The 11,277-nt window shown below is 41.3% G+C and overlaps 1 protein-coding gene across 1 annotated transcript; it reads right to left on the bottom strand.

The window, feature by feature from the left end:
- Positions 1-1,019: 1,019 nt before the first annotated feature.
- On the bottom strand, positions 1,020-7,412 carry LOC108969192 (phosphatase and actin regulator 1-like; the record flags this gene model as incomplete). The annotated part of the gene is made up of 3 exons (XM_018933727.1): positions 1,020-1,216; positions 6,639-6,915; positions 7,058-7,412. Coding segments are annotated over 3 exons (648 nt in total), but the record flags the coding sequence as incomplete, so codon positions are not given.
- Between the last annotated feature and the right edge of the window lie 3,865 nt (positions 7,413-11,277).

The following is an 11,277-nucleotide window of genomic DNA, read 5'->3' as shown; positions in this document are numbered from 1 at the left end:
TGTTTGCATAACGGCTTTAGTTGTTGCTAGTGTTGTTGTGGCCATATATTTTTAATGGAATGGATACTTTTTGTGGCACTGACTTGCCTGTCTAAACTCGTGCTGAGCAATTTGCTGCCCACACGCACACTTTGCTCCCGCCACAGCATGGCACTAAGCTAAGCGTCTGTCCATTCGTGAAGCACAYTTGCTGTCCTGCGCGGCTGCCGTCGTGGYGCTAAGTGGATTTGCTGCTGCTCTGCCACGGCGACGACAAATAAGCAGGCATTTAGAGCTGATATGCATTGCTCAGCGTTCCCGACAAGGCCGGACAAGTTGCCGTACAAGCGTTGCTCACTAGCACTGTTGTCCATTTTGTTTGTGTATTTTATTATTGTTTGTTGTTGGTTGTTTTTGCCTTCGTTTTCATTTCTGCTTCGGCTGCAGTTGTTGTAGTGTTGAAACCCCAAATGCTAAATCGTTAGAAACTGCTACTGCTACTGCTGTTGATGTTGCTGTTGTTGTTGCGTTTGTTACTGTCACTAATGTCGTCCACTTTATGCTATTATTTATTTACTTATTTATTGGCTTTTGGTCGCCTTACTGCCTTAGCGTTTATACTTTAAACTTCGCGCCTGCTAACGGCTTCTTCTATGCTTTAACTTACTTTTCAGTTGTTTTTTTTTTTTTTTTTTTTTTTTTTTTTTTTTTTTTTTTTTTTTTTTTTTTTTTTTTTTTTTTTGTTTTTTGTTACTTTTATCGTTTACTAACTTTTTACTGTAGAAATAGAAATTTATTTGCCATTTTTGCAATTTGTCTTTGTTTTCTCCTAACCTCCTCTACGCTCATGCTCATTTCCTTTCAACAATCTAATTCACATGTTTTGTGTGTGTTTGTTGTGTTCGTTTTGTTTTTTTCTTTTTTTGTTTTTTTGATTCAATTTTGCTTTGCCGTCTTTGAGCATTTCATTTTTCAATTTTTTTATCCATTTTTCTGTGAAGTTTTGAATTTTTTTTTGGAAWTTTTTTTTTGTTTTTATTTTCTTATATTTCATTTTCTCGTTTTTATGCCATCACGCTCGAACTTTTGCTGTTGTTGTTGTTGGCGCTTTTGCTGTTCGAGCACAAAATTGTGTTGGTTGCATTTGGAAAATGAGTTTTTCACTGATGTTGCTGCTGACGTGGCTGCTGTTGCAAGTGTCGTTTGCTGCCCTTGCATTTGTCATGGCCGATGGAACCTGCCGCAAACCGCATCGAGAAGAGAAAGAAAAKAGTTAGGTTAATATTTTATTGGTTTGAATAGCGTAAAAACTAAAAGAACTTTTAGGAATGCAAAAAAACGCGCAGAAATAGCAAAAGATCCAAAATACGCTGCGACTTGCCCCCCAGTGGGACTGTGGCAAAGTCAAGTGCAAAGTTCTAGATGAGACTACCGAAAAAAWCTGTTTGGCAAATAATAATATTTAAAATTCAAGTGGAAACTTTCGAAGACGTTGCAACTTCTAGAAGTGAGATTAACTATTTATTACGTAACCTAAAATTACGCGCGGAAAATGTTTAAAATCATATTTGTCAAAAACCTGGCTTTCATTTGTGAGCGTAAATAAAATTGTATGGTAAAGATGGCTTGTTTTCAGYTTCTTTCCGTAGAAGACTAGAAGAGAAACTTTCTCCTCGCACTGTATAGCCTTTGCAAGACTGAGGCTGAARCATCTGGGTAGCCTTACCTAGGGCGAACCGGAAGCCAAAGCCGAAACTGGCATTAGCCGTCTCAAAAAATTTGTTCTAGGCTCAATAGTTGCGTTGTCGATTTGTAGGGGTCTTATGATCCAGTATTTAGGAACTTTTAAGAACCACAACGAATCGGCGTTCTCAGCTGTTCAAGTGAGATCCCGCTCAGGAYAGACCTTTCAACCTAACCGAACAAGTGACAAGTCCTGATGCTGAGTTCGAGGTCTTATACCAAAACTTTGGTAAACCTTTACGCGCGCAAACACTAGAGTCAACGACCCGTATATAGGGGTTTTCAATAGCGCACTTTAAAAAAAGACCGGTAGAGACATCAAACGACGTCATATTTTTCTCCACCCTTTTGAAGATTCTCTTCAGTAACGTTTGCCATTTCATCATGGAAAGACACAATAGTCGAATTTATCAAAATTTACTACCCAAATTCGGAGTCAGTTTCCACAACATTAAGAGCAATGTATCTTACACTTACAAGCGGAAAACACAGGTAGATWTATGGTTGTAAATGTGAGAGTGTTGGAGCGCTTCACACGAGCATAAACGGAAGCATTTTTCCAATAGAAATTGAGTGCGCTCAGCTGAGAAATTGCCTAACGTCCAGCTCAACTATCGAAGGGTGCAACGCTTCGAGTAAATTGAAAACGGGCAACAGTTTTGAGAGCTCAATTCAATAAGAACAACGAAAATAAATAAATAATCCCAGTTAAACAAAATGGTTGGCATCTCCACGAAATTGAACGGAGAGATGGCAAATGAAGCAACAAACCCCAAAGTAGGTTGATGGACGAGCTACCGCTGGATCAGGTCGTAGTTGGGTTAAAAGCAAATGCGGTTTGCCGAGTTTAAACTGTAATTTTCTTACTTCCAATACAATGTCAAAGGAAGTTAATTTAAATGGGTTTGGGCTACAAAACTGTAATCGGCTTAAATTGGCTGTCAGAGAAGTTAAAAGAAATTGTAAATTGGCAAATAACGGGCATGTGCCGCCATATGTAAGCTTGTAGGCAGATTGCAAAGCGAAAGTTAAGGCACTGAGTACCTTTTGCCATTTTCCAATTTTATATACTTAAATACTTGTAGCTATTTATACTAAATACATAAGTACTTATATACCAAACTCTACCGGGGTGGAAATGAACAGTTGGGTTCTCTGCTTCAATGGTCAYCCTCATTATAATTGCCAAACTGTTTTGGGAAACTTTGGAGAAAAATTTTAATTTATTTATAAAACTGCAAGACAGTTTCTTTCGGCACGCATTCGTATATTTGTTGGCGAACGTGCTCAAACAGTGAAACATGAATGTGTGCCTGTTCGAGTGTGTAGAGGAATGTGCATGAAGGTCGCTTGGGATGCACTGCAGCCGCTAGCTTTATTTGAACAATGCATTTAACGACATTGCCGTGCGATGGAAGTTGATGTGTCTCCTTGCCGCTTTGAGTGTCCTTGCTGCAAAAGCACAACGCCACTAGCTACAAAGTCTCGAATATGCACATATGGTATATAGAGGGTGATGCATTTCGAGGTTCTCTACTTTTTTAAAGAAAAAAAAAAACAGAAATTTAATGGGCAATGTTTATTATCATTCAATAGAACRTTCTTTGGTATTTATTTTTTGAAGATTATCTCTTTGAAATGCTGGCCGCGGCTACGTCTCAGATGGTCCATCCATTGAGTCCAATTTTCGATGACTCGTTCGCGCATTTCGACTGGTAACTGGCGAATGGCAGGCGTGATGTTTTCATCCAAGGTCTGTATCGAAGTGGCATTGTTCGCACAGACTTTGGACTTTGCATATCCCCACAGGAAACAGTCTAACGGTGTGGCTCAAAACGTGAAATTATCTGCTCATCGAAGTTTTCTCTCAACGAATCCATTGATCGAGGCGATGTGAAGGAAATGTCATCGTCTTGTTGAAACCAAATGCATCTGAGATCACCACTCTTGTTTTTTCTGGATGAAATGGCAGCTCTTGAGTCTCTTCAGCTTGCTCTTCGTCTCAAATRCGGCAATTTTGCTTGTTTACATASCCATTCTGGATCTTCATAAAATTTTCAAGTGTACAAAGAGCGAAGCGATGTCGGTTGGGGARGGCGGGCGTCTTCAGTTCCWGCACAAGCCGTATTTTGTATGTTTTCGGTTTAGGACGTAAAATGCACCAAGTCGTTCCATACATCAATCCGAGTTCTGCGCACAGTGCCGAATCGACTCTGCACGGTCTTCGTGCACACTCTCAGCTACGGCTRCTACATTTTCTTCACTGGATGKGCTCCATTCGGTCGAATATTATCCAAYAMTGAATGCAGAGTCTCAACATGGGGGTTGGTGAAGCGAGTCAAACGCTCATTAGGGGGATTATGTTGATGACAAGTTGAGCGAAGTCATTCCATGAAAAATGCCAAACCAAAATAACAGCAAAATTTTGACAGCTTGCCACGACTCACGTGTATCTGTCAAAAACAGGGTTTTAAAAAACTACCTTTACTTGGATCGCCCGTTATATGATATATTCTACGCTTGCTTCGTTTTGCAGAAACGGTCGCTGTTGCCTGAAGATAGCAGAACYAGTCTTATCTATATCGGAAGCATATTTGCGGCTTAACTTCGAGATCAAAGCATTAAATTTTTTATTGTGACATTAAAAGCTTTTATGACTTTCCCCTTGGATGTTTTTGGAAATTCCTCACGTGTTTGTTATTTTAGCCTCAATTCTTAAATCTTCTTTGATTGYGATTGGTTAAAATTTATGCGGCGGCCAATTTGCACCATTGGCTTCATACTGCTTCACATTATTTGTGCCATTAGTTTGAGCAACGCTACGAGAAGATTTAAGTACCGTTATTCGGGCTAAATGCATAAATATCACAAACGAATTTATCTTCTAGRATTTTTTGTTGTACACACTGTGATCACTCACATCTGCGATAATAGGACTTTCCATCCACCATTTTGCCATTCATTTCAGAAGCCCTATTCCAGTCACATCCGTATACAATGAATGTTTACTTCGAATTTCTTCGCATTCTGTTTCTGTCGCCTTGCATTTTATTGCATTAGTTGCAATTGTGGCAAAATATCTCGCCCATGAATATGTATCTGCGGCGGTGCAATACACACGTGGCACACACCACATTGTGGCATATAGGGCAACACATCTTTTATGYGCATTTAAGTGAACTTGAATGGATTTGCTAGTGAGCGCTCGAAATGAATGTGCCCCTCGACGTGGCATTGTGTGACAGGAAGTGACATTGAAATTAAACTTTTTCGTGCTCTCCACATTTTTACAAATCCCCTACCATTCTGCGCTCGTCTCTTTTTGTCCTTGTCTCTCTACTTACATTCTAAAGTCGTGTCTTAGTTGAGCGTACGTGCGTCGCTCCTCTGCTACAACACTAAACTGTGTCGTTACAACAATTGTGGTATTTATACACATTGTCCATTTCACACTTTAACTGCCGCACATACACATATACACATATATATGTATATACACAACCACATATGGGATACGCTTTGACTTGACTTCGTCGATGTGTGTGTGTGTGTGTTGCGCGCGTGCGATTGCTTTTGGCACAACACTCGGCCGGCTCTTGGGTCCTTAATAGTTGGCAATTTAAGCTGAACCAACGGCAATGGTTTTAGTGGTCTTTTGTCCTCAAAAGTAATGCCCAAATGACTTTTTAATTAAGCCAATTGACAGGCGAAAGCCACCGACAGAGCGAATTACATAAACGGAAACGATGCACTGCGGTTGCGGCTCTTCAGAGCGGAGCGGAGGAGAGCATGTAAAATGCGAAAATCTTTAAAATGAAACAAAATGATTTTTTGAAGTCAAAATGTTTGGCTTTCGGCTTTACGAAAACTGAAGAAAATTTAAAACAGTTCCCTTGTAATTTAGACCATATTAATCTTCTGAATTAMAGAGACTTTCGTATGTTTCGGTTACGAAGACACGACTGTTACGGGTTGAATTGATTTGTAGTTCCAAGGGAAGGGTAGCTATATATGAGACAACAAAAACAACACTAACTTCGGCGCGAAGTTTTTTATATAACATAAATAGTATAAAAAGACCTTCTTCTTGACTTTGATTGGAACGAGTCGGCGCATTTATCGTTGAGATCTTAAATTGGAAGCGTACGAAATACAGCTTGTGCAGGAAATGAAGCCGCTCGACCTTCCCTAACGACAGCGCTTCGCTCTATGGGATCCTGAAAAGTTCCACGAAGTTCCGACGTTTTCGAGCCAACTTTTGTTCAGCGATGTGGCTAACAGTATGGAAACAAGCAAAATTGGGACAAAGAGCAATCAGATGAGATTTAAGAGTTGTCTTTTCATCTTGAAAAAAAAAAAAAAAACTTGGTATGATTTGTGGGTCGGTGGAATCATTTGTCCATATTTGTTCAAAAATAATGTCGGTGAGATCGTAACAGTCAATGACGACCGTTATCGCGCCATGAGAACCGATTATTTCATGCCTGAAATTGAAGCTCATGACCCCGGCGACATTTGGTTTCAACAAGACGGCGCCACTTCCCACACATCACACCTATCAATTGACAGAACGCTTCGATGAACAGATAATTTCACGTTTTGCGCCGGTCGATTGGCCGCCAAGAACGTTCGATATGATATGACACACCGTTAGATTTTTTTCTGTAAGGATAAGTTTAGTCTAAAGTTGTTAGAGCCAAATACCACGAGTGTCATTCGCCAGTTATCAGTCGAAATACTCGAATGAGTCATCGAAAATTGAACTGAACGGATGGACCATCTGTGRCCAAAGTAAGTAGGTAACCTCGAAATGGAACACYCTTTRTACATATACATTTTACTCTAAAAGTTCCTGTTATTAAAAACTTCGAGGCAAACTTAAAATACCCAGTTCAGGGATTAAAAAATAAACTTACCTCGTCAAGTGCCGACTACCCTCGTGCACCGCCATCTCCGACGATTTGAACTCATTCAATTCCTTGCGTATGGCAGCCTTATCCTTCGGCGTCAGTCTTGTCCATGGCTTGTCCGCACGCCGATCGTAGTCGTGCGCCTGTGTCACCTCAATATAATCGTTGAAACGGATGATTTTCTTCTCCTTCAGCTCCTCGACGGTGGGTCGGAAACTCAATTTTCGCAGCAAATACGATTTCTTCTCCTCCTTTTGCTTCTTCTCTTCGGCGGGTGATTGTGCTGAACCAATAAGAAATAATGTGCCACAATAATTATATAAATTCACACAATTAACAAACAACGCAAACAACAACACAAATACAACGGCATTCAACGGTGGTAGTATTGTGTGAGCAAGTTTGCTTGCCATTGAAATACTCACTCTTTAAGATATTGCGCTCCACCAACTCCTCGGCTGTGGGACGCATCGACAGTCGGCGTATGAGACGTGCGCCAATGGCCTCCTTCGACTCCTTGATCTCATTGTCGGTCACCTGGTGCAGAATGTTGCGGTTGATCAGATCCTGCTTGTCGGGCCGCAGCTGCAGCTTCAGCGACAGCGACTCCTTGCGCGCAATCTTCGCCTGCCGGTCATTGTCGTCGTCGCGATAGAGTATGCGACCGTCGCCCTCGTCGCTGTCGCTGCTGCTCTCGCGTATCACAAACGGCCGAGTGTTCTCCTTGTTCTCGACGGTGCACGGCAGATTGATGTTGAACACCTGCTGCCTGCTGGTTAAGCGAAAGCCGCAACATTAAGCGCGAGACAGYGARAAATGTYGTTGTTGTTTTGGTTTGAAATAAAGAGCAAACAAAAGTGTGTAAAAGATAAGTAAACAACGTTTTGCATGATTTATTTGATTAAAATTTAATGCTCGTTTGTTTTATACTTTATTAAGTGTGTTTGTGTGTGGGTGTGTGTTATCTTTCTTTCTAGCAAGTGTTGTTGTCGTGCGTGTTACAAGTGTACACACTAATACATGAATAAAACACAAATATACAAAATTATTTATGTGGTACCGTTAAGCATGCAGCTGTGCGCTTGGCAGTGATTTTAAAGGGTTGCCACACATACATACACACATGCAGAACTAACTAAGGTAAACTTAAAATTTGCTAGAAATACACACGAAGTCACAGATAAATGAAATTTTAACATTTTTTGAAATAAAAGTTTGAACAATTAAAAATTATAATTTTTGTTAAAAAATTAATTTTTATTGCTAAAACGCATATATGAGGCATCTCTACTCTTCCAGCAATTTGAAAAATGTAAAAGCTTTAATACTTTCATCATTTATTTTTTGCCTTACAAAGCCACCCACAAGCCTTTTGGCAGCGAGTTCTTCCGCGTCGACGAAGTTAAATAAAATATGAAGCAGAAACAAAAAGAAATTAAAACTGAGTCAGCAGTGCGGAAATGAATGTGTCAGCCACCCGGCTCTGAATCTTCTTCCACCTGTACCACCGGTCTGAGCACAGGATGCGTGAGATATGAGTGTGTGTGTGTCGACATGCAAATATACTGAGCATAAAATTATTTGCGCTTTGATGACATTTAAAGTGAAATGCGGTGAAACATGCAGATAAAATGAGTTGAGTGTATGTGTGTGTGTAGTGCAGACACCATAAAAGTCAGTGCGCCTGCTGTTGCCATTCGTGAGCACACTAATATCCTTTCAGCAATGCACATCTTCCTAATGTGCGCATGTGTATGCCGTACTCTCACATCCGAGCGCAAAGATATGACGTCAACAGGCCCAACTCACAGTGCGTGCGACAAGTTCTCTGACTTATTGATTTTTTTGGGGTGTTTAACTTGTGAGGAGCTCTCTATCAACTCCAGCTTCAGACTGCCTGACTATCACAGCAAGTCGAGGTTGCCAAGCTTTTTTAGTACCAATTGGCAGTGTGGGCTGGACACACTAACCACCTTGGTAGGGTTCAAARCYTATCTAAAACCTCTGCCGTACTTTGGGTCCGGCACCCAGCTGCAATGCAACTCCACATGCAAGTAACAAAGTGTCAGTTCTTCCCGCATCAGGATTTTGATCAGAACCACCACGATTTTCCCCGAGAGGCCAGTCCGCATGAGCAGAATTAAGCGAACTCCAAGGGCTCTTGCTTCCCGACCACCAGACCAGACCAGAATTAAGTYTCCGGTCAGACMTCGTAGTCGAAAYTACTACTATTTGAGCTTCCATACTGTTCTGGACTTGTGATCAAGAGTTGGACCCCTTTCGCACATTACACGTACACACCATTCAAGCAAGAAGCTAACCATAATTCTCAGTCATTACTCTCTAAACAATTTACTTGCAAACGACCCTTACTGTTCGGCATWCCGTGGACTCATTGACAGTGTGTTCAGGGCTAGTGATGGTGTGCCTAACCTCGCTATCAATAGCGTCGATGGTGCACTCAGCAATTTCAGCCTCTTACAAGTTTTGGAGCTTTTAACAGGCCATTGCCTTCTAAGTGTCCACGCAATGAGGCTCGAAATCCTACCAGACCCATCTGCAGAATCTCTACGGAAGAAGATGAGGTAGAAAGAAGTCAACACTTCCTACTTGGACTGCCCCGCATTWGGGAGGTCAAGATACTTTGGAGCGCATAACYTCGGACGGCTTCACAAAGGACTACATATAGCACCACTATCCAATATCCCGATCTGAGGTATTCACGATCGTTTTCTGCAGGCAGTGTACTCATATAAGCAATAGACGCGCCGCAGCCGCCTGTGTGTGTCGCCGCCGCGATATCAGAGTTATCTACTCCACACTCACGGCAAGTACTTGTGTGTGTGTGCGTTTTCAGTAATATGTACACATATTTCAGGGGGGGAGAAGGGCATTAAGTTTGGTGTACTTAATGATCATTGCGCGGCGAGGATAAAACGAAGTGAGCTCACGTGTGCGCCAGGCAAGCAGCGAGGCTGCTTCCTGCCGCAGCAGGGCCCCGACGCCTGCACTAACATCATTTACAATATTTCGCACACAGACACAAACATGATGCACCGTTACATATACGAKGCGCTATAAATTTAACCTTAAAATTGCATATTTAATTGCTTTCGCGATTGAAAATTGTCGTCAACAAAAAACTGTTTGCGATTCGCAATTTAATAAAGTGTTGCCAACAACAAAAATAGTTGAAATTCAAATAAATTGAGTATATTTTAACTGAAAATTCATATTTTTTTCAATGAACGATTTTCCTATGAACTGGAACGAAGTATTATAAGTGAGTTATTTGAAGTACTAGTAACGGGTTTTTCAATAAGAACGCTACAAAAAGATTCTGTATTCCTGTGAAAGTATATTCGATGCGATTAAGCAGGGAAAGCGATTTCTTTTGCATTGCCACCACGGGCGCGCTTGCAGAAGCCTAGACGCTGAACCCAATTTTCGACGGTTTTCACGCATAAATATACCGACACTGCTGCAATTTCTCGTTCTATATTGGTACGAAGTTCATCAATCGTCGCTGGCTTGTTGGCACAGACCATAAACTGGACGTAACTCCACTGGAAATAGTCTAACGGCGTTAAATCGCACGACCAAGGCGGCCAATTGACTGGGCATCCGAATCCGGATTTTCAAGTTGTTGCGCAGCCCAATTCACGAACATACGAAGATTCTGGTGGTCAAGCGGCTTCAGTTCTAACGTCAGTTTGATCTTGTATGGATGTAGGCCAAGATCTGTATGCAAAATTCGCCACAACGACGTCACAGAGATGCCCAATGCTTCAGAACAACTTGTGAGAGACTGATTTGTATCTTCCTCAATTGATGCGCTAGCGGCAGGCAGCAATATTCTCGACACTGCGGGCATTCCTTTGTCTCCCACGGCACGGCACGGGAACATTTTGTGCTGTGTCTATGGATTCAAATTTGTCCACTAGACGCTCAAACTTTGATTTGACGACAGTGCGGACGTAGCGCTCTTGAATCCGAGTTTCGCCAGTAAATTTTAATAATTTCGACTCGTTGTTGGACCATATATATTTCCATAATGTAATGGCTAACCTTACTGAAGAGAAATGTTGAAAGAGTGGAAAACATATGCCGTCGTTTGCTGTCCCCATCGGTCTACTTTTATAGCGTCGTTTTGAAAGCACCTTCTGTAAGCGAATTCTTGCTCATCGCCACATATGGATGGAAATTTAGTCATTCCAATACATAATTGATACAATGGCTTCAGTAGACAATAAAGAAAACCAACAACAATATTTGTGTTGCTTATTTTAATATATATTTAGGCGCTCAGCGCGCTAAATGCTTGAAACAAAAAGCGGAAATAAATCTAAAGCAAATGCCGAAAAGTTTATCTACAAAGTAAATGAGCTGCCAGCATCCAGATTAATAATACACGCGTAGCAAAGTGTGGAGCGTTCAAAGCTCYGGATGCGTACAACTTTTCCATTAAAAATTGAATGATCTGCAGTAAATCACAGGGCGCCCCCACCACACCCGAAGCCCGTATCACACACGAGCACGTCAAAGCAGCCACAACACCAACAATGGGTTTCGAAATTTATGGATGCTTCAATTCAATTCCGCACAACTTTTATGATTTGCGATTTATTTATTTATACGTGTGTGT

Source organism: Bactrocera latifrons, unplaced genomic scaffold (genome assembly GCF_001853355.1).
Source record: "Bactrocera latifrons isolate USDA-ARS-PBARC rearing strain unplaced genomic scaffold, ASM185335v1 scaffold_243, whole genome shotgun sequence".
Lineage (NCBI taxonomy): Eukaryota > Metazoa > Arthropoda > Insecta > Diptera > Tephritidae > Bactrocera > Bactrocera latifrons.
Note: the sequence above shows the minus strand (reverse complement) of the source record. Positions and strands in the feature narration are given on the sequence as shown.